Raw genomic sequence first — 26656 nt, forward strand, 5'->3', positions numbered from 1 at the left:
GCTGATTGGTCAGGTGATGGACACAAGTGCATCAGCAGGATGAATCATTTGATTACGATAAATAATAACATTAGATTATGTGACTGAAACTACACATAATTTATTTAGATCTAGATGGATTTCTGCCTTAGCTTTCTTTCTTCAAACTACATCTTGCAGTATTATCTTTACGCTACTGATCTTTAGCGGTAATCTTGATCCGTTTTGGCCGAGGAATGAGACCAGCAAAATGTTTTGCTACATTGGCTGAACAGCCTCCTCAGCCTCAGTTCTTCCTCTTTTACAAGATGATGTCATGAGTTGGCTAGGGGCTTCAGAGCCTGCCCAAAGTGTTGATGTTTTTGTCACTGGGGAATTAAAAGTTTCCTCTTACGCGCATGTGCTAACATTCATGCAACACACAGGAAGCAGGTGATGTTAGTTGCTGTGTAAGAGAGTCATTTTACCCTGCTGTTGTAACCTATTTTCTTCTGTGGTTGATCTGTACCACCGTTTTTGACTGCAGGGGTTCTCTATGAACTTCAAAGCATGCATAGTCTCTCTACCGAGAGTGGTGTTAGAAAACCACTGGAAATATTAATATTAACCTATATATTGAAGCTTGTTTAGCACAGATGGTGGCACTAAACTTTGGAAAGTTACACTGTTTAACGGAGATTGAAATATAGACCTCTGTGGGTCATATTGGAAAATCTGGAGCACATACAAGTCCCTGCAAACATCAACATTCTTAGTATACTAAATTAAAAAACAAAAACATCTGTTGTAATGTTTATAGGATGTAACTTGCAAACTTGGAAACTTCAGTTCCACCTAAACTGAATCATGAATTTCAGAGGCTACAAGATAAAACAACATTCAAGGTTCCTGTTGTATGAGTTAATATTTCCCTAAAAGAACCCACCCTTCACTGTCACGGGCTCTGCTGAATCCACCCTCGTCTTGTAAGATCACACAAGGCAACACACTTCTCTCTCATGAGTGAGATGTTTTGTTTCCCCCTTTCTGTTGGTTCCTTGGTTAGTTTAATTAAAAATGCTCACCTATCATTTCACCAATCGCAGTGGTAATCGCAGTGGTTTGTATTTTTGGTTTATTGACTATCTCACCAAACTACGTGCTGCTGTGCACCACAAGTGTGCTACTGGTGTGATAGGGAAGTTACTAGTCAGCAGATGTTGGGTGTGGTGGTGGTTTTGTTGGAGGCTGAGTGTCCCGTGGATCAGCTGCAAACCACAGTGCTGCTGCTGACATGATGACAGGGTGACTGGAAGTTATCACACTGCTCAAGAGTGGCGGAGCGGGTCGACACTCACCCATTATGTCCACCTGATAATAAAACTCCCTGTGGTGTTATACACAGGCCAGATGTCTGAGCTGTATACTTGAATCTGTTGGCTTTGACTTGTTTTGTAGTGTAGCACTGGTATATTTTCGCACACATTGCTACAAGGTGGTCTGTAGCTGCAATGAGTCATTTCTGATAAGCTCTGTGAAATCAGTAAACAGAAAACAGTGTTCTCGCTTATCTCTGGATATTTTTGCTTCCAGCAAGTAGGAATTCTTTTGAATGCAGTTTGATTGTAATTATCACATTCCTTAACAAAAATAGCTTACTTTTGGTTTCCTCAGCGAGGTCATTGCAGTGACATGGTGTTTTTATTCCATCTAGATCAGCTTACCTACCAGGTCCTCTTTTCTTTTTCCTGCTCTTACTAATGCCTCTGCCAGTCTGTCCCTATTAGTGCGTTTTGACTATGTTCAAGATGTACTCCGGGCTTGATAGACTTCACTGGATGTTGAAGGTTTGTTGTGCTGTTCTCTTTTCCGTCTGAAAGAGCCTGGCAGCTAGCTGGAGCGAGTTGGAAAATTTGCCTGTTTGTGGCTCTGGTTTCTCGTGTCGGGTGGCTTACTGACTTCTGTTTCCTTCTCTTAAGGTAAAAAAATATATTTCCTCCAGCCTCTAAGATTCGTAAAATTAGACAAGTATTCTTAAAAGGTGTTTTTGGCAAACCAGGCACTATTTTGTGTCGGCTACACATTGAGATTCAGTGGGTTTGCACTGGTCCAGAATAAAATGAAGCTCTGCTGGATCCAGCCCAAAGAGGGACACAGCAGCACTGCTGGTGAAGATTATTCAGAAGCCAGTTTCTGTTTTCTTTTCCTTCAGCTTGGCCAGCAATTGTTCATTTATTACCAGAGAGAGGAGGGGCAGAGAGAGATGGTAAGAGAGCAAAAGTGGGAGTGTAAGATAGTCTATCTTACACACATAGTACAAACAACCGTTTTCATCTCTCATTGTTTAATGTCTTTACTGAAGAGGAAGAAGGCTTGTTGTCATTGTCTCCTTTTGTAGCAGCACACAGAAGGGAACAGCAAAAGAGGCCTTTACAGTACGCTGTACAGCAGTTAGTGGAAGTTGCTAGTATTGGTCTGTTTAAACTCTGTTGTTAAGAGGAGAACTACCTTTGTCAACGAGCTATGCAGCCAAATAACTAACATGCTGCCCTGTACCCCATGTCACATGAGGAATGTAAACGGGGCAGTGTTGGGGAAACATGCATCTTTCTTTTTTTTTAATGTATTTTCCAGTATTAAGTGACCCACTTGGTGCAGTAAGCTGAAGTCTGCTTTCAGTTATCCCTCTCTCCAACCCTGTTTCCACTGATCAGCCTCTTTACAGAGAAGCATCTCATTTCAGTGTGAATATGAATTTCTGCACTAGCGTACACCCCTGTATGTTTTGCATCGAAGGCCATGTGTTTCTCGTCCACGTCAGCCTGGTTTTTCCTGGCTGGGTTTGGATCTGTCTTTGCATAGTGATAACTTAATTTGTTTAGTCCCTTAGGATAGGCTTCCGTTGCTTACCTTATACAGTATGTAGCCAGGCTGAAAGATTGTTTTGTTTTGTCTGTCCAGTAATTAAGTAGAACATGGAGGAGAGGACTTAATGACCGCTTCGTGTTTTTCCAAAACAGCTCTATCTATGATAATTGGCAGAAATGAATTCCATCTCAACCTGATTTGTTGCTTTGTTTTTTCTGCAGAGAGAGTATTGGACAAAAAGAGGAACTCATTAGAGAGATGAGTGTGTCTTATAGGTATAAATAAACAGAAGCCATAGAGTTACTAATGCACCAATATCATAAGTGAGTAGTTCTTCAATTTTGTGATGAGAACACAAATCTGAAAACAAATCCTTGACATTGTGGATAACAGCGGCTGAAGGAGCTCGGCCTCCAGCCGTTTGTTTCAGCACTAGTGCAATGCTTTGTTTGAATCACAGCCTTTTACATTGAACGTTGCCTTCAGGGCTCGTTAGGTTGGTTTTGAAATTTCAAACTTGGTTTCATTGTTCACCGTCTATATTCAACCCAAAAGCCACCATTGCTGCCTGAGTATGCTCCGTGTCTAATGTAACACTGACTGTTGTCCTCCTGTTTTTCAGATTGTGCTGTGAACGTTCACAAGAGCTGCAAGTCTCTGCTGGGTGAGTGCACCAGCAGCAAGAATAAGGTAAACACTCGACTGGGACATGTGAAAACAAGGACTACAGCTTCAGTGAAGACACCTTATTGCTATGCTTTTATTTTGCATATAGACTAGGTGTACTCGCTCACATGTTCAAGGCCAATCTGGATGAGCAGACAGTGAATTTCAAATTAAAACTCATACACTCATACCACTTTGTCAATACGGATACAAAAACGTGGGCTATAAGTATCAGCTGTGTGCCTCACTATGTGGAGGAGACTGGGATAATTCTTTAATGTGTGAGGCAACATAAAGCCTGCATTAAGTATGTGTGAAATACAGCTGACACTTTGGCTCCCTTTTTATTAAGTGTCACAAGACTCATGAAGTCACACGCGTGTACATAAACCTAGAACTTATCTGTTAGATCATCAGACTAAGATCTCACTCATTGTCACCCAATCCAGCGATGTGAGTCAGTTTCAGAGGGACATCATTATCTCATCAGGGTTCATCCCTTCTTAAGTTTAATTAGAACAAAGACAGTATAATGTAACGCTTGCTTAAGATGTATTTAAGCTTCTTCGTCTTACTGTGCATACTTGTGACATCAGATTTGATTTGCATAGTTTTTAGGGTAGGTTTAACGCTTGAATTGTTATAGCAATACTGCAACCCTAAATTGTTGTGTAATAATCAAATACTGTAGTTTATTTAGATTTAGATTATATCCTTAAACTGCTTTTTCAGTCACTTTGTCACAGCTGTGTTAAGAAAAAGATTTGCAATGTAACTGACTGGAATGTAAAATCTTCAAATCGCTACATTTCAAAAACCCCTCACTGCACTTGCACCGCAAGTTGTACTATTGAGGCATATAAGCTATAAGTAAATTTACCATTTAGGAGCAACTCCTCCACATGTATCTCCTGCAGCACCTCAGTACACAAGCTTAAATCCAATTTTGGCTGTGAGAGCTGTGCGCTCCTGCAGCTCGACTGACCATTACACGCCTCTGTCCGCTCTTATGAATCTGCCTGAGATGGACTTTAAGCAGAGGCCGTGGCCAAGTGAGCGGAGCGGTCCGTTGAAGAAAGATTTGCAGATGCAATTTTTAGGCATTTTATAATCTGTCACTCAGCCGACAAAAGCGCAAGAGAAAGGCCTTGAAAAAACACTGACTGTCTCTATTTTCTCCGCACAGAGAGACTCTCTGCCAAGGACTGGCTCATCGGGATATCCTAACCTTGGTAAGCAGAACGTGTTTGTGCATGTGCCCCTTGTGATTCACTTGAGTATCAGTAGAAGAAGAGGGATGCATTGATGACGGATGGATTAGTTGCCATGTTTTCAATTAAAAGTTGGTTAGTTGCCTCTCTGGTGGTTTTCAGAGGATTAAAAAGATTTAACCTCATGATATCTGAAGATGGAATTATCCTATTGCTTCCGTGTGTGTGCGTGTGTGTGTCTACTTACACACTGAGCGTTGAGGGGGAGATTAGGATGTAGGCACGGGTGATGATTAGCCATTGTTAAGGACAATCAGGTGATTTATTTTGAAAGGATGTCAGATTCTTTCTCACAATTCTTTTCTACATTATAAAAGTTAAGATGCAAGTTCATTTAACTCAGATTAAATGTGCAGTGCACTTTGGTTTGTGATTATCAAGCTGTTCGTCCCAAGACATTTCATTGAGCATTAATTGTAACCTTAAGTCGGCTCTGTTGCATGTGATCAAAACCCACAGGAGACATCAGCGGCTGCAGCAGTGGCAGCTTAACTTAATCTCCTTTCGCAGTTGTTATTCTCTTTTGAACAGCTGGAGTCCTTCCAGCCACACCTCATTTCATCTCCTGGTCAATCAGTAGCTTGTACATGTGGGTGTTGTTTGCCAGAAGAGTTCAGACTTGAAGGATCAAGGAGGACTTTCGCAATGGAGCCAGTACTTACAGAAGGCACTAACCTAGCCATGGCTGCCTCCAAAGATTGCTCCAGGATTGCTGAACCATCCTCCTCTTCCTCTGACTCATCAAGCGCTCAAGTGTTGAAGCAGCGCAATCTGATCACCTGCCGATTTATCCGTTCGCTGCATCAATCTAGGTTGAAAAAATACAAGGGTCGACTTGGACAGAAGCATCCACTCGCCTCGTCTTTTCCATCCTCCTCTCCTTCTCCCCATTGGTCGTTCTCTCCGTTCTTTCTGTCCTCTGCTCATTTCTCCTGTCGTTCCTCCTCCAAGTCTTTCCATTTCTTCCGTTCAACTGGCTCTCATCTTTTCTCCCCAGCGCTGAAAGACAGAGAGCGGGAGCAGTCGGGCCAAGCCTCATCACAGGCCCTGAATGGCCACCTGGGTTTCCTGAGCACCCCAGGCATGACCATTAGTCAGTGGGGTCCTTACATTCAGCCGACTGCTGCCTATACCACCAGCTCCACTGCAGCCTCTGCCTCCAGCTTTGGCCACAGCCTCCGTCACCACAACAGCTCAGGGTGAGTACCTCTGTGTTGTGTTCGACTTTTTCAGCCCTTCACTGAAGGGCTTTTTTTCAAAACATTTTTATTTGTCTTTCTTTGTAACTATTTTACCTTTTAAAAGATACTCCTGAATGATAGAATCTGTGTCGAGAAGTTAAAAATCATCTATCTTTCTCTTAAATCTATAATTCTGTCGATGTTTGCAGGATCTGCTGTATGTTAATGTTTGATATTTTTAGATTCTTTGCTGCTGCAATCCTATTTTCTCTATGCTATCATAAGATGTGTATTTATAGTTGACATATCAAGGCAAGCTGTCTTTTCTAATATAATAGCCTTTTGAAACTGAGTCAAGACTGTTCCCAGAAGTGGACTATTTTTTTCTAGTGCATTGCTAAGAAAAGTATGTAGGGAGTTAGGAAGGAAGAGGGAGAGAGAGACAAAAGCCCAGGGAAGATGTAAACAGGCACAGAAGACCGGGAGTCATAGCAGCAACAATAAGGAGAGAGGGAAAGAAGGAAAAATGTAGCTATGTAGTTCTCTTTTGTGTCCCTTTTTTATTGTTACCGAGAACCTGTAAATGCACATGTCGGCTGCTTAGGCTGCCCCCAGCTAGTGCGATTAAGTTGTATCAGTGTCAGCATGTATGCCACCTTGGACCTGTGGTTGTCGTCCCTCAGATCCCTCCCTGGGGAGATGGATGAGACAGATGCTCTCCGCGCCAAACGCTGCAACGAAGACGCCATTTCCCTCGCTCCCTCCACCACCGAGTCAATCATCGTTGAAGGTGAGTTGTCCGACTGCGTGAGTGCGGGGCTGAACTTGAAGTTAAACAGTTCCACTTTTGATTGACTTTTTCAAAGTGGGTAACTTTTCTCCGCCTGTTCGGTCCTCTAAGATCTGTGCGTTTGCCTGAGTGCAGAGTGATAGTTTGTCTTGAGGGAGGAGAGTGTGAAGTGTGTTTTGTGAAGTCAGGGGTGACCTCACCCTCTCTCATTAAGCTGTAGTGTGTGGGAGAGAGACACAGGCAAACTAGGTACTACCTTTCTATTTACTTAAAGGTACTGCAGCATCTTTTTCTCCCAGCTGTCCTGTTCTAGTGTTTATTGTTTCATCAGACAGACACTCTGTCACTCAGGAGGAGGGGGAGTCGGGGGCTTTGGTGATGAGGTCAGCTGCTGTTAGGAATTTTTCTTGGTTCATGTTGACTTCTCAACTTCTCCATTCATCATTTTCAGCCCTGCCAGAAAACGACAAAAAAAGAAAAAAGTGAACTATATATAGAGGTTTACTTCTTGGAAAAATAACTGTTTATGTTGATGTTGTCGATGCTTCTGCTCCTCTCCTCAGATGCTCACTATGCAGCAGTGCGGGCTGATCTGGAGTCTGATGCTCAGGACCTGGAGGCGGAGTCCTGGAGCTTGTCGGTTGACCAGCCGTATGTGAAGAAGCATTGTAAAGAAACGGTGAAGAGACAGGATGTGATATACGGTAAGTTCCTTAAGCCTCGGCAGCTGTCTGACTGATTGATGTGGAAGTCATTGGTTGGATAGTAAACTCTCCTCCTCGCTCGTACATGCAACTTGTGTAGCATTGCACTCGTATAACATTGATGATCTCACTGTGAAGAAGCAGAGATGACATTTTCCACATTGTAACTTTACCACCAGCAGTTAGGTTGGAGATCCAAGTGTGTTATGCTAGTAGCAGCTAATATAGCTTAAACTGTTCATGGCAGAACATAAACATGTAGCTTTCTGTCATTGTTCAGAACTGATGCAGACAGAGATGCACCACGTGCGAACGCTGAAGATAATGCTGCGTGTGTACGTCCGGGAATTGAAGGAAAACCTCCAGATGGACTCCGGCAGGCTGGACTGTCTGTTCCCCCGCTTGGAAAACCTCCTTGAGCTTCACACACATTTTCTGTCTCGACTCAAAGAGCGGCAGCGGGAAACTCTTGTCTCGCCCAACGAGAGAAACTACACAATCAACAGAGTGGCAGACATACTGATCGCACAGGTAGAGACAATATGTAGCACGTCCGAAAAGAACACGCAATGCATAGAGACGGTGAGAGATGACAGCTTTCTTTCTTCTTCAGTTCTCAGGTGAAATAGGAGAAAGGATGAAGGACAGCTACGGAGATTTCTGCAGTCACCACACTGAGGCCGTCAGTTATTATAAAGAGCAGCTGCAAAACAACAAAAAGTTCCAAAACATCATACGGGTAAGTCACACAGCAGGCGTCTGTGTAGTACAACAAATAAAATCCACTTTCAGTCTGGTAAACATAAAAACATGTCTCTTTTTTTTTTCTCTCAGAAAATTAACAACCTGTCCATTGTGCGGAGGCTTGGAGTGACTGAGTGTATCCTGTTGGTGACACAGCGCATCACCAAGTACCCAGTGCTAGTGGAGCGCATTCTGCACAACACTGAAGGTCCAGTACTGCCTCCTGAATTTAGCACAAATGATCAGTATTCAATAAAGTACATCCATATATTTAGTTAGACATTACCTCACTTATAATTGAATTTTTGCTGTAACTATAAAGTGTGTTTTTTTCTTCATGTAGCTGCTACAGAGGAGCATGAGGATCTGGTTCGGGCACTAGGTTTAATTAAAGACACAATCGTTCAGGTTGACGCGCTGATTAACCTACATGAGAAGAGTTCTCGACTGCGAGACATACATAACAAAATGGAGCCAAAGGCACTGGGAAAAATCAAAGATGGCCGCGTGTTTCGCAGGGAGGACCTGGCGCAGGGCCGGAGACGGCTGCTGCACGAGGGCACGCTCAACTGGAAAGCTGCTTCTGGCAGACTCAAAGGTACGATTGCGTCATAGATACAAGATGCTTTAACGATGCACCATCTTGTAGTGTGCACATATGTACTATTCCTTCCATATAAAGAAATCAGTGTGTTGGTGCTTTGCATAGATTTAATGTGAGTAAAGATCAAAACAGGGGTGAGAAGTCTAATGGTTTTGATTTTTGTCCTTGCAGATATTCTTGCAGTGCTCCTGTCGGACGTGTTGCTCTTATTACAAGAGAAGGATCAGAGATACGTATTTGCTACAGTTGTGAGTGATTTACCTTATTTTGTCTGTCAGTATGACACTTTATAACAAAAACAATATGTGCATCAAAGAGGATACTTGTGTAATGTGCTGTAAAATGTGAGTAGGATATGTAGCTGCTCTGTAAATGTCATTCTTCATATTTTAATACTTTTAGAACAAGTGATTAAAAACCTCTCGCTTCTGTCTCCTTCCTCCTTCTTCATCCAGGATAACAAGCCGTCGGTGATCTCTCTTCAGAAGCTGATCGTCAGGGAAGTGGCCCATGAGGAGAAAGGCATGTTTCTTATCTGTGCCTCCTCCAACGAGCCGGAGATGTACGAGATCCACACCACCTCCAAGGAGGAGCGGAACAGTTGGATAACACAAATACGGCAAGCTGTCGAGAGGTAGCTGCGTTACCACAGAGAGGAAATACGCAACTGTTTATTACCTTTATTTACATTTTGAAAGAGGGTTAACAATTACAGGAACCTTAATAACGTTTCTTCCTCTGTCTGCTTCTGTCCTGAACCCTCTTAGTTGTCCTCATACAGAAGAGAGGCTGTTCAGCGAGCAGGAAGAGGCACGAGCTTTCAGGTTCAAAGAATTTCAAGGTAAATGCAGAAGTGAGCAATGAAAATCAAATATATTGTTTCCCACTAGGGGGTGCTCATGTATCAACCTTTAACTCTTACCATGGATTTGACTTTTGACTTAATATATCTAAACTGTTTTAAGATTTTATTCCTTTTCTGCAAAAGATGTTTTAAACAGCTACAGTTATTTAGTAAAGAACAATAAAGGTTGCTGTTTAGATAAAAAGTGAACTAGAGTGAATATGAGACAAAGCCTGAATCCCTTCCACTGTTTTGTGAATCAACTCTTCTATTTCATTTCATGTTTGCCCTTGTAGAGAGGCTGTGTCAAAAGGACGTAGTGATCGTCCAGGCTCTCACTGAGAAGCTGCAGCTGTTTGCGGACATGGCAGAGTCTGTGGCAGGTCTAGAGGACACAGCTTCACGTTCCAGACTTCTGCTCCGAGGAGACGCCTCAGACCTCCAGCAGGGGGAGACCCTGCTCAAAGGAGCAATCACTGAGGGTAGGACTATGCTGTATGATATTTGCATCTGCTTTATATACAGAAAGCATGAAATTTAGACACATATTGTATCACCTTAATTGTACTGCTCTCTGCAGCTCTGTGGTAAATCAGAAGGTGGTAGTGTTGTTGAATTTGCTACTGTTCCCCTAAACCTTTCACTCTGTCCAGCTTTTCAGCCTTAACTTATACCATCTCTCTCACTTCAGTGGAGAACCTCCAGAACCTGCTGCAGTCCGGGGTGAGGGAGGAGTCTCCATCCTCCCGTCTGGAAGAAGGCAGCGGCTCTGGGCTTCTGCCCAGGCGAGCAGATACCTTTGGGGGCTACGACAGCAGCCCGACCATCCTCAGTAAGAGTGAGTCCTGCACAATCCATGCCCCAAGGAAGTCTACTGTTTAATGGATTTGCAGTTGTATATCATTGACATTTTATGCCATTAATAAAATATGAATTACAAATAAATTGGATCCATTTTTCAAAGAGGCGTGTTGTTCTTTTAAAATGAAATCTAAACTAATTTGTTGGCAACAAAAACCAGCACACGTTCCAAAAAGGAAGCAACTCGAGGCGGCCATGTTGGCAGCTTCATTCGTGTTGGGTCCGTGCAGTGTTTGTGATCGTCCATATTTCTGTGTTTCTGTTTGGTTTAATTATCTGTGTGTGTTTGTCACTGTTTCTGTGTGTCTTGTGTTGATGTTTGTGCGCCAGATGGCAGCGTGAAGAAGAAGTTTTCTGGCGAGTCCAGAAACAGAGACAGAAGCCAGAGAGCCAGCTCTGACCCTCAGCTCAAAGACCTGTGTGGCAGCCACACCCTGGAGCAGACGGTAGGGGCTCAACATAAACACACACACTAACACACACTGTATATCTTAGGATGAGTCAGTGTTATTTCCTGTAAATAACAATAACCAGACCAAGTCATCTGGAAAGTTTCCACTTCCTGATGTTTACTGTAACCCTGGTCTCACAGGTCATTTTATTTGTTTATAATAAGATAAAGCATTTATAATACAATCTTCTCATCAGTGTACCGGTAAATCCAGTTCATTGTTGTTATATTTTGTCAAATGGACAAAACATAATGACATGTTGTTGAGAATACCTGGGTTATGGCGCTGTGAAAGCGTCCATACAGACCTTGCACAATTTATGGCCCTACAAAATTATATGAAGGGAAATAATTACTGTTTACGTCTCGGCGGTACTAAACTGTGTAGCTCTAAGGGAGATGTAAAATACTGATCAAATGTTATTCAACAAGGAGCTCTTATATCACGGTTGTAAAAAAGGTTTCTAAATATTTGCAATGCAACAACAACATATTGATTTAAGATACAATCATATTATTACAGGGTAATAATTTGCTCCGAATATTTTTATAGCATCTGTTGTATATGTTGTGTAGCAGCCCTGAGCAGTCCTCGCTGTGTGTTTGTGATGTTGCTTCATCAGTATGACTTGCTGCGCGCCTCTCATGTTGTTGCTCAGGTCGATGAAAGCTGCTGCTCTCCTGCCAGATGGAACCGCATCTGGTCCAATTCCTTCCCTGAGGCTGAGGTAAACTCTTCCTCTCTGATCTATCACCTTGTGTGTTGCACTGCATTCCTGGATTTAATATTTCATATCCATGCCAGCTAATGTGAGAAGATGTACCCATGATGAGGTCTCTATTCCGATGAAATGTTGCACGTTTGGGTGTTTAACCTCGCCTGTGTCTGCATTCTAGTTCTTTGACAGAGTGCTGATGCTCTCCCAAAGGCTCTACAGTCTGCAGGTAAAACTGTCTCCACCAATGTTTATGAAAATGTTACATTTCTGTGCGACCTTTTTTTTATTTACCCTGTATGTTTCCCTCTTCAGGCCATCATATCACAACAGGACAGTCACATCGAGCTGCAGCGCGCCTCGTTGACGGAGCGAGCCGCCCTGCCCGGCCGGCACAGGGGTAACGTTCTCCTGGAGCAGGAGAAACAGCGGACTCTGGCCCTGCAGAGAGAAGAGCTGGCCAGCTTCCACAAGCTGCAGTCTCAGCACCGGCATGAGCAGCAGCGTTGGGAGAGGGAGAGGGAGAGGCACCGGCAGCAGGTGGAGGCCACTGAGGCCAGACTCCGACAAAGGGAGGACGAGTGCAGGAGGCTAGAGGTGAAGTGGCTTTAACTATCATGTATCTTTAATGTCTAAAGATCTGAGCAATCATGATACTGTAGCTCTGCTTTATATTTCCATTGTTCCCCGTGTCTCAGAATAAAACACAGTGTTCTTACATGGTGGTAGTTTGTATGATTTGTATACAACAAAGTCTAATTGTTTTGGAAACTTTGATTTGATGCAGGATCATCTGGCAGAAGAGAGGAAGGAGCTGGAGAGTCAGAGGGAGACGTACCAGCAGGACCTGGAGAGGCTGAGAGAGTCCACCAGAGCTGTGGAGAAGGAAAAGGAACGTCTGGAACACCAGAAGAAGATCAAGAGGAAGACTATTGAGGTGTGGAACTTTAGGTGGCGATTTATGGCCATAAGCAGCAGATAGTTTTTACTAGTAGAAATTATTATAGTTTACAGGTGACCTAGGGAAAAATAAGGGTTTAAACACTATGAAGCTCCAAATTGAGGGTCATAAAAGATGATATTAAAACAACCGTAAAGTTGTGCGTAAAAGAACATGAAAATGAGGACATGCAGGAGGTACTGGGCGACAGCGAGGTGAAACAAGAATAGATGGTGTTGATGACGATTACTTACAGGAAAGAGTAACACAGAGGGGCTTTCCCCATCTTTCTTCTGTGTTTTCAAACCTTCCTTTACTTATTTCCTTCTATCCATCCCCCACATTATGTATCCTTCTAAGATTCTTAAAGCTGAAACACTGAAGAGCCAAATATATTGTAATACATCAGCTGCAGGATATGCAGCGTTTACATTCCTGTCATTCCGTTTGACTTACAAAAAATTCCTGCCTTGAGTCCAGGTCTTCTTCCTGGTACACGAGATGCTCTGCTTTCAGCTCCCACAGTCTGTTTCATAGATGGGTGTAATGATGAGCACACATTCAACTGATTACATCTGTAACCACTCAGAGTAGGAATCCACCCACGCAGGGAACAGTCTTTCTCTTCACCTCTGCTTCTCCTCTCTCTTTCCTGTGTTGCCTTACTGGTATCCGTCTCTCTCTCCTTGCAGTACAATGCGGGCCATTGTTTGTGAGTTTCATGGGAGAGGAACTTTGAGAAAGATACACTGACTGTAATTTCATGCCCGGCGCTAACAGATCTGTCAAGCAGTTAAAGCAAAGTTACTTAATATCAGCCTTTAGCGTTTTCAGAGGGCTGTGTCACCATGGCAGTTTGGTTGATTTGCATTCGGTGTGACAAGATGAGGAGAGGTGAGGGTGACTGTGGCATGGAGGGATTTATCCTGAGGAAGACTTGGATTCTTGTCCTTGTCCAGGTATCCTTAAAAGGGATGACATGGGTAAAATCCTTACTGTAAATATAATTTTGTTTTTCAATATGTAATATCTCTATATTTATTTCTAGAAAATCAATAATAATTATCACTGGGCAAAATACGACAGGATTTTTGATTTGGCTAATGCACATTTGAGACCTGCCAAAAAATCCATCACGTTGATGAAAACCAGCATAAAATCAAATATAAGAATTTCACCAAATTTTATTAAGTTGATTAGAAAGAGCTCGAGAAATTGAGGAGAATACAGAAGCTTATGTGAAGTCAAAACAACCAAAACGTACCTGATAAAAATACTGGTAATGAAAGATTTTTCAGGATTGTATCAACTTGTTATTATTATTTCGCCATAGCGAAAGTACACTGCAATTATTTTAAATAATTTTAAGCCATAATCCTAGAAGACGAATTTATGTTATCGTATGGTTTACATCTTCATATAGCCCACCCAACCTAACATAACCTATATAATCTAGATTTTAATTTAAATAAATGTCTATCTATCACTGAATGAGGTAACACAATGGTGACTGAGCCTATGGCCCACTGATGAAAGCCTTGCATTTTCCATCCCCCAGCAGTGGTTGGTCTGTCAGAGAGGGAGAGACAAAGAAAAGATCAATGACTACAGATACAATTTAAAAAATAAGTGACAAGAAAAGGAAACAAATTCGACGCTCAGATGAAGGCAAACAGTCTAAAAAGGAAAGCGACCGTCAGTGAGGAAAATCAAGAGTTACAACCAGAGCCAACCGTGGACGTCACACATGCAACACTGTCTGGATATCTGGGAAGTGTGCTCCCCAAGTACGGTTTGTCGCCATAGGTGACGCCAAAGAGAACGAAACTGAGATCTTCACGATTACAACTTTAAACAGTTTCTCTTTAAACTGAACAGCGATGTCATCGTTACCTCTCAAACCTAATTATTCCTGTTAACACTCGCGTCTTTGTCTGCTCTGTAAATACTCCAAAGATTTTTGAACAAATGGGTGTGCACATTTTCAAACAAGCAATCAGGCTTTGATCACAGGCAGAGGAACGTGTTAATTAATAAAGGCTCCACAGCCTGAGTCACACGCATGATTCTTTCATCCGGAGTCATCTACAACACACCTAATGATGGGATCGTTCATGCCGACTCATCCTTGCATAGAAAGAAACTTCCAGCTGGATGAGTCAGTTTCTTCTTTATCTGCTATGTGAGAAAGAAAAATCTTGTCAGTATGTGTACAAACACGAAGTCTCTTTTTTTCCAAGAAGTTGGTCCGATCAACTGATAAGCTTTTTCCTGGTGCTGTGCTTTTTCACATGATACGAGAGAGATGTCTTCTGATTCCGGTCATCTCCGGTGATGTCATGAGTCCCTCTCTCTCTGCTGTCAGACATTCCTACCTGTTTGAAACCTGGCAGTTATCTCTGATTCGCCGATGTTTCTTCATCCTGCACACCGAAACAACAATCTATTCAAGTCCTGACATGTCCACTCAGAAAGCTACAGTGCTTTTTTATTCTGATGCAGATTTACTCTCGTGGCGTATTTAAACATCTGGCTAGCTGTGTACCAGCCAAAATATCTCATAATAACAAGCCCGTTCTCTGACATGTCTTAGTCCTCGGTTAAGTGGCGTCTTAACTCAAGAGCAGCTGACGGGAGTTATTGAATTAACCGTGTCATTACTGCCTGAGTCGTGTCTTTAGTACCTCACTTTGTCTCCCCTCTGGCTGAATTGACCTAATCTGTTGTGATGAGTAATACAGCGACCCTGCTAATTACAGAGGCCTTCACTGAGACAGTGATGGTGACTCAGACTGCAGAGTGGTTTGTTTGTTTGTTTGTTACATGGACTGCATGATAAGTGGATCTAGACCCTCAGCACTCAGCACCCCATTAAACCATGCCCATAATATTTGTTTAAAGTGTTGTGCTGGGGGGTTTTGTACACATTAACATGTATGTGTTGCAGTTCTATACCGTTGGCTCTGCTGTGGGACTTTCTTGGCTGTGGTCGTGGAAGATTTGGAAGTGGTTTGTTCCCCCCTCTGCGTCAACAGCATCAAACAGTCTTTTCATCAGCTGTGACCTCAGGATTTGTTCCAGGCTCCAAGCCAGCCTGATATCAACAGACATTTAATCACCAGCACCCAACATTAAGACCCATCAGCAGACCCACGCAGCTATTATTAGACCTCATAAAAAAACAGACATGCCTCCTTGTGTTGATGTGTGTGTTTCGGAACATATGCAAGTGTTTGCGCAAGAGCGGCGCGAGTTGCGGCGTGTCCCGACTTCAGAGGAGTTTCTCTTTCATGTTTTATCTCGTCTGATCTAAGCTGGTCCTGTGATAAGGAATGCACTGCGCTCAGGCTTTTTTTATTGGCTCTTGCCCAGGACAGAGCTCTGGGTGTGATTGCTCGATTGTTCTGTGGATGCAAAGTTGCACAGCGTGTTTATAATCAAGGTTAGAGATGATGGATTTGGGGATTTGATTGACAGTAAACGAGAAGAGAAAGCATCTTCAATAAGAAAACAAACGGCTACTGTTTTTGATTGAAGGAAGCCTGAAGGCTAGGAGCCGAGCTCAGGACTCTGAGGCCTTCTGAGAAAGTCTTGACAGAGAATCGCATAAATGAATCACCCCTGCTCTTCCTTTCCGAAACATGTTTTTGAGACGCCTTTAGGCAAAGCACTCTATTTAACCGCCTCTTTCTGCTGCTTTTTGCTCAAGAGCTGAAAACTGTAAAACTATATTGCTACTTGGACATGACAGAGGACATTGCTAATGCATGGGAAGGCTGGTGAAACTCAAAAGAACATTTTTAAAAGGTCAGTCGTTAAACAGAGACGTGTACCTGTGTTTTCTACACTCTGGGCTATATCTTCCCCTCTTTGGCCTCAGCCTCCTGGCTGATTTATGATGCTGTTGTCTCACTGTGTTCCTGTGGTCTGAAGAAAAAAAAGCCCAAGCCGTAATTTTTGACACACTCACCATGTGCACACACACCTTATCTAGGTGTGACTCGCTTCTTCTGTGTTCAGCCGACAGCAGTTGCTGCGCGGAGCAAGGAGCGAGCTCGAGGGCAGATATTTTCTCTCTGCACCATCTGTTACTGTAGCTAAGTCACCTCTTTGCTGTGTTCTGGAGGTTCTTTCAACTCACAACTGTCAAATTACTCATCGTCAGAACTTCCTGTTTCCTTGGTGATAGAAAAAAGTGGTTGCATCTAAACTGAGTTACACTTTTCTGTGCTACTTGTTCATTTCAAGCCTTCTTTTCTTGAGATGTGGGCAGTGTGACGTAGGGTTGTTTTATCAGAGATTGCCTCTTTATTTCCTTAATGTAAGAATAAATGTTTTTTGCAGTGCAATTTACATTTAGGAATCTGCAGACTTCGTTTAACTATCCGAGAATTTGTAGAAACAAAAAAAAAAGGTCGAAGGTGACGCCTTTAGATATCTTGTTTTATATAACCAACTATGTAAGACAAGGTAAAGCAGCAACGTCTCATGTTTTTGAATCAGAAACCATCAGATGTTTGGTGTTTATGATCAAAAAAACAACAACTATAAACTACCTTAAAAAACCTTAATTAATTATAGAGTTACAAAATAAATTATTTAATTGATTTCAAGCCTACTTTGTTCATCTTTGGACCTCTATAAACTCTATAAAAGCTCTGAGCTATGGAAAATATCCATTTAGATTCAGATTATCTTTATTGTCCCACAATGGAAATTAGTTTTGCAGCAGAAGCACAAAGAAGAACACAATACACAAGGACAACATCAACACTAAAAACAGACCTAATTAAGATGAAAGTCAGACACAATGAAAAATTACACAATATAATAAGACAATATCAACTTCATTAACAGTAAAATCAGTACAAATTGTAAAAATCAGAGCTCAGACAGAAATGTGAATTTCTTAAGTGCCATGTGGAGGTGTACAGTGTGCAAAAAAAGTGACAAACAGACAACACAAACAGAAACATTTTCATTTAAATATGGTCACTATCTCTCGCCGAATGAGGTAACACAATGGTGATTGAGTCTATGGCCCACTGATGAAAGTCTTTGCATATTACGGACTGGGTGTCTGTGGCGATTTTCGCGGAAAAAATCACAAGCGGCGCCCAGTTAATGACGCGTTTTCCATCACCCAGCAGTGGTTGGTCTGCCAGAGAGGGTAGGCGGAGCTAAGCGGCTGCTTTTCCAGTCTCTGCAAGTGTTGCGAGTGAACAGTAATCTACTATGGCTGAACAAACAAAGAAAAGATCGATGACTACAGATACAACTTTAAAAAGTGAAAATCCAAAGAAAAAGAAACCAACTCGACGCTCAGACCAATCGTCACATTAAAAAAGCGTTTTGATTGATAAACACTGAATTGATTATTAAACTTCTCCTGATGGACTCTTCTTTGTAGCTCGTACGTGATGTTTATCCCCAGGAGATCTGAAATTGAATCTTTGTGTAAATACTCAAAGGAATCGTCAACAACGTTCATACAAAGCCATATTTACTCTGCTGATCGCCACATTTAAAATTCAATGAATTGCTCAGACACAGTTTGATATTGGATTTGACAGGCTTAAGTCTACATCGTTTCCTAATCACATTAATTCAACCATGTCAGAGCTGCACATGGCCCACAATCACTCATTCTGAAGTCAGTATTGAACACAGTCCAGGTACCATGTAGGAACTGGTCTTTCCAACTGTTGTCCATTGTGTGTACAAGGAAACACATTGTGCAGTGTTGTTGGAGATATGGATGATATGGGAGTATCCAGGCAGTTTTCTGGATGAGAGGAACCTGGCTGTATAATTAGCTCGTCCAAGCCTGTCATTAACAGAAGCTGCTGGAAGGCAGCCACTGCTAATTGTTTATATGCTGTCAGTCAGGGCTGTTTGTGCTCTGCAGCTTCCACACAGTTTACTTCCCTGGAAACCCGCTGTTTATGCAGCTTAAAGCTGATCACCTTGTCCTGGGAACAATGGAACATCTGTTTGCCAAGATGAGTGATTGCTGAAAGAAAGCGAGAGAGGGGGGATTCAGGGAAGGAGGTATGGAGACTTTCCCCACTTCAGGGCCCCTCTCTGCCTCGGGGTCGTCCCGTCATGCTCTGCAGTTACAGCTGGGGGAAGCTACAGTCTCCACATACAGACACAGTCAGATGAGTCTGCCCCTCATGCCTTGTAAAACACATCATGTTCGTCATCACGTGTTCGTCGTCTCCACAGGAAGTATTCTGCACCGTCATGAATCATATAGCATGTGGGCTGCATACCAAACAGAGGTCATTCACCCTCATTCAGGCTGCCTTCTTGCACTAGCTTGTAGTCAAGTCGATTTCAACTTACCATTCTGATACCTCCTGGCGATTCTGGCTCGTACATATAAGGCCGAATAACCGATCCTAGAGCAGCTATGTTTTCTACTACTTTGGAGTGACAGTGCAGTGCGCCCGCTCCCCCTCGTGGGATCGCACATGTGGTGGAGGGGCTACGCGGTCACTCCAAATACTGTCAGCCAATCTGGGCTAAGGTCTGAATGGCAAAACGGCTTGTTCGTTTGAGGAGGAAGGAGAGGCTCCGAAAAAATAAAATAAAATACGTATACAATTTTTAAAACAAAACAAAGTTTACCAACGTGAATCAAAAACACATTAGAATAATGGAAAATTGATTGCATATGTCCCCATTAATCAATGTGACATTCTGATTGACTAAATGTTTATTTACCAGTCAGTGCTGTTATATGGTATTATAGCTGCTAGTTTAAATAAGCAACTTTAAAAGCAACATATTAATCTGATCCTCTCAATGAATGTTTATTATTAATCCTGATGTCTTTATAGCACTTTCAAATGTTTCAGAGGCTTTTTAATGCTACTGGCGTTACAATTCAAACGAACATACATCTTCGTCTCACTTTAATATGAAAATGTTAAAAATTAAAATTAAAAATTAAAAATTAAAATTAAAAAACACAAACTTTTCAAGCTTTGATACTAACTGATTTTGCTGTTGTCCTATTTCCATTTCCAAACATTAACTTTCTGAATAACTGAAATCACTTCTTTGCCTTTACTTTTAATTTAATTTGTGATGGATATCCTTTTGCAACATGTTTGGTCACAATGTTGTAAAGGGCTTTAATTTGTGATGCAAGTTTTACTATAATAATAATAATAATAATAATAATAATAATAATAAAAAGAATAACTTTATTTATAACGCACCTTTAAAAACAGATGTTTACAAAGTGCTTTGACAGACAGTAAAAACAGCAACTCAGGAACAGTGAGGCCAAACGGAGAGTAGTCTAGAAAATTCAACAGAAGGCAAGAACACAATGCCAACGCTTTCGGTCAACAAGAATAAAAGCAAATAAAAGTGATAAAACAGGAAGACCTAGGAGGGCAGTTAAAGCAACAAAGCAAAACAAACAAAAAGAATCAAAGATAATAAAAGGCTTTAAGAAGACGACAGTAAAAACATGCTTTTTATAGTTCATGTAATGAAACACACATTTGACCCAGCTCCATTGTTACAGAAATCCTCCTGATCAGTCTCATTGAATGATGATCATGTTGAGATCATGCCTCCTTCAGTCTTGTAATTAAGTGGACAATGCAGCCAGTCTCTTTTGTCCGCTGATGTCATGAGAGCCTTTTTCTTGTTCCCTGCTTGTCTAACAGGCCTGCCTGTTTTGTTAGGCACGCCTTTATTTACACAGGGACTATTAAGGGTTTTATGTTTCTCATTTTGTGTGTGTGTGTGTGCGCGCTCATTGTCCTTGAGCCTCTCTGAACACATCAAAAGCCTGTTACCAAACTTACCAAACTGTGTGCTCAGCAGATCCAGTCGCATGTGTTTCTGATTCCCTCTTGAGCCCATAAATATCCTGCTCCTCAAGTGATTGTGTTTCTGTAACGGCACGGCAGCACTGAGACGATTTGTAGTGTGTTTTCTGTGCTCTTAGGAGGATTTTAAGTCGTTTTTAATTTTAAAAAATCCCAAACTCTTATACGTAACAGCGCAGACTGCTTGCAGACACACAGAAAACATGCAAACATCACAAGTTCCACAACTCAGATTCCAAACTGACCACATATCTGGATAATCACTGTGCAGAGTTAGGAAGCTGTCATTTGTGAAGTCAGAAACTGATTTTGAAGTCTTGAAGAAGGAAACTAACAGCGTTCTTCTCCTCCAGGTGGCTCCTCTGTCCGGCAGTCTGAACGGAGAGCTCCTCATGGCCTCCGGCCTCGCCTCCTCCACAAGCATCTCTGAACTTCCCCTTCCTCAGAAGCCCCTGGTGCGTGCCAGCCTTTCAGTTGCTCCCGCCGACTATCCAGAGCGCCCAGAAGTGCTTCTGCGTCGGGAGGCGAGCTCTTCCACCCTGCCGCTGAAGACGGAGGTGCCGCTCCATCTCTTCAGCACCACCAACCAGCTGCACAAACCGGTTGGGGTGCAGCAGCAGATCCCGACAAAGCTGGCCGCCTTCAGCAGCGGCAAAGGGAAAGGAGGCAAGATTGGCAAAGCCTCGCATCGCACTGACAGCACGGGTAAGGAGTCAGACCTCAGGCACTGAGTTTCACAGAATCAGCAGGTTGCAGGGTGGTCCAGTGGTTAGAGGTGGTCTCAGGTCTTTCAGTGTAGCAAACTGTTTTGTAACTTAATATTCATGGAAATACAACTCACACTTGATTCATCGTTTAAAGTGTGAATGAATAGTGTGTAAAGGAGAGAATGCAGTGTGTGACTTAACCTATAACTTCTTACAGGCTGCCCCGCACTGTGCACATATGTTGAATGTTTCTCTGTCATCTGCAGCGACCATGGTGTTTCCAAAAGTGCAGCTGCATGCTGCCATGAAAGCAACACACTGTCATCTTGCACAAGTTGTTTTCATTAGGGACTTACACAAATAGTTAGGAGGAGAGAATGAATCCCATAAAACATTCTGCTATTTGCTAGTTTGACAGTCAGTTATAAGTGAAAAGGAACATTAATAAATAAATCTAGCAATAAATAATTCTGTATGGAGAAGGTTGTTTTGACACATCTCTCTTGCGTCCCCGAAAGAGTTGCTCAGTGCAGCTCTGACCAGTGTTATAATCCCCACATTGCCTGCACTCTGGTTGTTTGCTATCTTCACATAATAAATTACCTGATCTTACTGTGATCTCTTTAAAGAGCAGCGCACTGCAACGTTTCCCGATCATTCTAACGTATAATGATAATATTAATATATATTGTGTGTGAGTGTTGCATTGAGGATTTCTGATGTGTTATCATACCGCATTCTGATTTGTTTCTTGCCCTCTTTCATCGACCCCCCGGCCATCTGTGCCTGACACGAGCCTGACCTGATTATGATTTAAGTGGCTCATTAGGATCACATTAGCTGTCTAAATTGGGTCAGCCCTCTGATATATCAAATAGTGTCCTGACAGAGGCCGACTGCCCTGTTTCACCACTGAAATCTAATTTTACAATTAAATCACCTTCTGTCTCCATTTGTTTTCTTCACTCCCTCTTCCCCCTCTCTCTCCCCTGCTGCCCCTCCTCCTCCTCAGCATCAGTGGACATGAAGCAGATGCTGCCTCTAAAGCTGTCCGCCAGAGACGACAACGCCCTGAAGGCCAAGCGCTCCATCAGCCCCCACCAGCAGCTCCCTCTGTCAGCCCAGCCTCACTCCCTGCATCACCACACAGGTACCAAACACGCCAAACCCAAACACAATGTCCTCCTGTCTGTCTTTGCTTGCTGCATTATTAAACCTGGTTCTCACAGTCACACATTCTCCACCTGGGCAAACCGGACTCCACCCGATCATGTTCTCTCTTACATTCATGCCCAGCCTCACCCTGTGTAAACACATCGATTTCACACGCTGCTCTGTGATTAATGACAGCCTGTGCTGCTGACACATTTAACACTTTAATCCTGTGCCTTCAGCTACCTCTGCCAAATACAAAAAAATGCTGGCAGGGTTTCATGTGATAGAGTCAGTTAGGCTGAGTAAACCCAGCTGTATAAGACAGGTATAAGCAGCTAATCTGCTGCTGTTTTTAGAGTAATCCTTCTTTATCTAATAACCTTTCTTTGACAGATCAACTCAGTCCTCCAGACAACACAGGACCAGACAGTCAGCCCACCTCCTCCATCAGCTCCTCCCACCCTCCAAATGTTCAGAAGCCCCCCATGCCTCCTGCGCAGGCTCACCCTCAGCCCTCCATGCAGCCTCCCCCCATCCCACCCCACTCTCAGAGCACCGGATCCCTCGCGTTCCAGTCCCATCTGCAGCCGCAGGGCCTCAGTCCTAACGCCCAGGTGAGCGTTCACGGGCTCACCCACAGCCACAGCATGCCGCCACCCTACAAGATCAACACAGAGGACCTTAACAAGGAGGACGTCATCTTCTTCTAAACTCCAGTCTGATCGCCAAAACAAAGAGAAAAGAGTTATGGGATGGTTGCTTGTTCTTGATGTGATTCATTTGAAGGAGCCACTTACAAGCGACCATGTCATGTTAAAGGTTATTTTAATGTGAAATATACGTACAAAGTTGGAGCAATCCAAGTATGGACCCTTTTTCAGCACTACAGCGGCCAATTTTAGAGAGAAAAAAGTTCATCAAGAACGATGTTTTTAAGCTGCAATGGTCTTTTTTTGTTTCATTTTTAGTTTCATTTGTTTTCTCAAGATTACAAGTAAAAAGAGGAAATCTTTGGCAAATCAAAGGCTTCTTTAAGTTGTGTGAAAACATTCAAATGAAGTGAAACCAATCCAAAGACATTAGCCATGAGAGCTGAAGGGGATTTGACTGAAAGGATCAATATGAAGGAGAAACCGTCGTGTGATGTTCAGGTCAGGAAACGAAGTGAAGCATGAATGTGAAAGGTGCATCCCAGCCTTCACCTTCTTCTTCCTCTGGACCTGCGAGAAATGATTCAACAGCAACTCAGAGAGGATCGAACTCTGAGCATGTGGACACTGTCTGCTTGGTGCTTCATTTGCACGCTGTAAATACTGATGAGTAAACTTTTATGGACTGTGATGTGTGTTGTTTGATGAGTCAAAATAATGAAGGTTCATTGTGTTGTTTTTCTTAATCATGTTTGGTACAGAAGGCTGAATAATACATTTCACTGGTTGTCTACTGTTTGATATTTCACAATCCTATTGCTGTTTATTTAAGAGACACATCTGTAAGAAACATTTCTGTTTCTGTTTAACTTGTGTACTGTACAATTCGTGTCGCTTCATGCTGTATGATGCAGCAGTAAAATTAAGCTTTGCAGCTTTGGCAGCGAAGAGAGAAAATTGAGTTTTATGCTAACAAAATAATTAATTATAACAATTTAATACAGAGTTGATATGCACTGAAAATTTTAAAATTCATCATTATACTAATAGAGAGGTACAATCTTAAACAATTCAATCCAGTAGGAAAAAGCCCCTATGTGTTATAACCAAACACAGCTGAGAAGATACAGATCATGTTGTGATACAGAATGTGCACATTAGAGAACAAAATTATTGATGTCATACGTTTAAAAGCTTGTGTCTCCGGGCCTCATTTTTTATTGTAAATTCTCCAGGATGGGTCATTTAAGATCGGTATGGTCCTTAAAATACGTACGAAGTTTAAACTGATTGACAGTTTGTTTTATTAATTGCTGATGACATCTTCTTAGCTCTGTGTTTAATTCTGCACCTGACAGAAAAGCGGTACAACAGTCATCCTGCAGCGAAATATCAACTTATTCACAGAAGAAATCCGAATAATTTTCTCATCTGTTTATTCATGAGAACCCTTTAAATCATGAAGTACGTGATGCATTATTGCGTTTTGTGTCAGTAGAGGGAAAAATGTCAGAAGAGCTTTTTATCTTTGACCAAATAAGCTGGTCTGTAAAGCTAAGATCACTAGCTGTTGATGTAAATTCTGTATATTTTTGTACATACTGTATGCCATGCCCTCTGCATCGGCTGTCCTCATAGGCATACCTGTATTAGGAACAGAAATATTTGACTGAATCAAAATGCAAAAGTCAGCCAAAAGTCACTTCGTGCATACCTGTATATACATGGGTGTGTATGTGCGATACGGTATGCCTTGCTTGGACAGACCGGTGGTAATGTGATGTAACCACAGTCAGTCTTTTGTGAACTGAAAACAAAGGTGTGCATATTTAATCTCCTGACATGTGTTTGTGTTGTAGCATTGAAGTCGAGGTGCACTGTGTGTCGTCTTTCTCCTGCGGTTCATGAGTGATGTTTAAACATTATTATGTAGCAGTCGTGAAAACTAAATCATCTGCTTGCTTCAGTTGGTTAAACCAAAGACACATTTGGCTGACTGGGTTCCTGTCTGTGCTCTCGCATGAAGGATAAACGACACTTTGCTGGTTGCGTGGTCGTCCGCAAAGTGATACTTTAAAAACATCCACCAGGCACCGTGCATAACAAGTGTTTTTTTATACAGCACATTGTAGTCCAGCTCATATCCTGCTCCAGGTCTTAGTTTGGTTCACTGATCAAAAGTGCAGAGCATACGTGAAAAATACATGTAATGGTGAGTGGAAATATGCCCGTGTTTGGCTTAAAGTGGCACGACTATTTTGTTTTCATCTTCAGGATATGAGCTCTCTGATGCAGCTGTGTACACCATCTCTAAAACGCAACAATTAATCTAAACTCCAAAAACACAATCCTGAGTGAAGGTTTCCTTCCACGCTTTTTATTCTGGAATTTTCCACCACATCCTAAGGTCAGCATAGTCAAGCCAGTGCCTTTAACAAAATCATGGCCACAACTGTCACGTCAAGGGAGCTTTTTCCGCTAATGAAGACCATGTGATGTGCTCGAAAGCTTTACTTCAGATTGTTTTTGGGGAACTTATTCCCAAAGTCAGCGTGCATTAACTTTTCAAGACATTTCCACGTTAATTTCCACGTATTTAATCTTGAATGAGAGACGTAAGGCAACAGGAGAGCTGGTGTAAGAGCGCCTTAGTTCTACTCCAGGTACGAGACTTTTAGTACACCTCAACAGAAGACGTGGATGCTGCCGCTGTTTGGATCCACTCAAGTCTTAAAATGTTCTTGCTGAAATGTGTTTGCTGTTTTAAAACTTGGAAGCCAGTCAGTCGCATCACTGTGTGTTTGTGTGTGTGTTCGTGTGTGTACGCCCGCCAACAGAAAACAGCGGAAACATTCCAGACCGACTCGTTTCCGGTCGTGTGTTTTTTAATACGGACACGCATACACACATGTTGGACCTGTAATGTGTAAATAATCATGGACTTATTTTATTTCCTCGGCCAATTTTACACTAGTCACTTTGGATAGTAGCATACTTGAAGGGGAAAATGAATGTTTATGATGCTTATTGTTTTCGTCTGTGAACTTTTATTTACCGAGAGCTGTCTAATGATGTTTGTAGCACACAGCAAAGCTGATTTTTGTACCGTTTTATTTTATTCACTGCGAGATGTTAGAGCGACCTGTGCACACAAACTGCTGCCTTAGAGAGAGTTTAGTAATAAAAGGTCTGAAAATGATTGTTCTGTGTATTTATTCTCTTTGGACTTTTTAAATCACAGCTGAGAAACTCTAATTGTTTGTTTTGCTGCATATTTGGATCATTGCTGTTTAGGCAAAAAGTCAAGCGTGCAATGAATGTTTCCTCTTCCAAGTCAATGTGTATTTACGGGGATTTGTTACATTTTTTCCCCCTGAGCAAACCACCACATACACATGTAACATGTAATTCAGCCTCATTATTTAGATTTCTATTCACTGCTTGTCAAAATAATCCTGACCACCCAATTAGCTAGCACCCCAGCCTTTCCTCAGCGTCTAAGAGGTGCAGCAACAGCGTTATTGACCCTGTGTTTAGACGGCCTAATAACAGTTATTCCCAGACAAAGCTCTATTTAAAGGTGCTGTGGTTGTGGCTGTTCAATCCTACTGTAGACCCTTCTAAGAGCAGGGCTGTCGGTTCCTGCCTTATTGTCATTCAGGCTGGGAAGACGCTACAGTGGTGGCCACTTTT

At 42.3% G+C, this 26656-nt stretch overlaps 1 protein-coding gene across 1 annotated transcript in view; it reads left to right on the plus strand.

Moving 5' to 3' along the window:
• Nucleotides 1–26162, plus strand: part of arhgef18b (rho/rac guanine nucleotide exchange factor (GEF) 18b) — a 34165-nt gene extending 8003 nt beyond the window's left edge. The window contains exons 8-29 of the mRNA XM_069679953.1: nucleotides 3449–3516; nucleotides 4679–4724; nucleotides 5761–5962; nucleotides 6628–6734; nucleotides 7298–7438; nucleotides 7719–7969; nucleotides 8052–8177; nucleotides 8273–8390; nucleotides 8526–8780; nucleotides 8958–9034; nucleotides 9242–9420; nucleotides 9554–9627; nucleotides 9927–10112; nucleotides 10322–10468; nucleotides 10822–10937; nucleotides 11602–11670; nucleotides 11840–11887; nucleotides 11974–12255; nucleotides 12446–12595; nucleotides 20805–21156; nucleotides 22171–22308; nucleotides 22707–26162. Of these exons, the coding sequence (XP_069536054.1) occupies nucleotides 3449–3516; nucleotides 4679–4724; nucleotides 5761–5962; nucleotides 6628–6734; nucleotides 7298–7438; nucleotides 7719–7969; nucleotides 8052–8177; nucleotides 8273–8390; nucleotides 8526–8780; nucleotides 8958–9034; nucleotides 9242–9420; nucleotides 9554–9627; nucleotides 9927–10112; nucleotides 10322–10468; nucleotides 10822–10937; nucleotides 11602–11670; nucleotides 11840–11887; nucleotides 11974–12255; nucleotides 12446–12595; nucleotides 20805–21156; nucleotides 22171–22308; nucleotides 22707–23023 (3449 nt within the window). The 3' untranslated portion in view covers nucleotides 23024–26162. The remainder of the gene's footprint in view (nucleotides 1–3448; nucleotides 3517–4678; nucleotides 4725–5760; nucleotides 5963–6627; nucleotides 6735–7297; nucleotides 7439–7718; nucleotides 7970–8051; nucleotides 8178–8272; nucleotides 8391–8525; nucleotides 8781–8957; nucleotides 9035–9241; nucleotides 9421–9553; nucleotides 9628–9926; nucleotides 10113–10321; nucleotides 10469–10821; nucleotides 10938–11601; nucleotides 11671–11839; nucleotides 11888–11973; nucleotides 12256–12445; nucleotides 12596–20804; nucleotides 21157–22170; nucleotides 22309–22706) is intronic.
• The last annotated feature ends 494 nt before the right edge of the window (nucleotides 26163–26656 follow it).

The sequence above is a fragment of the Semicossyphus pulcher genome, unplaced genomic scaffold, assembly GCF_022749685.1.
Source record: "Semicossyphus pulcher isolate SPU_LCO1_2020_fin unplaced genomic scaffold, fSemPul1.0.p SCAF_4, whole genome shotgun sequence".
NCBI classification, from domain to species: domain Eukaryota; kingdom Metazoa; phylum Chordata; class Actinopteri; order Labriformes; family Labridae; genus Semicossyphus; species Semicossyphus pulcher.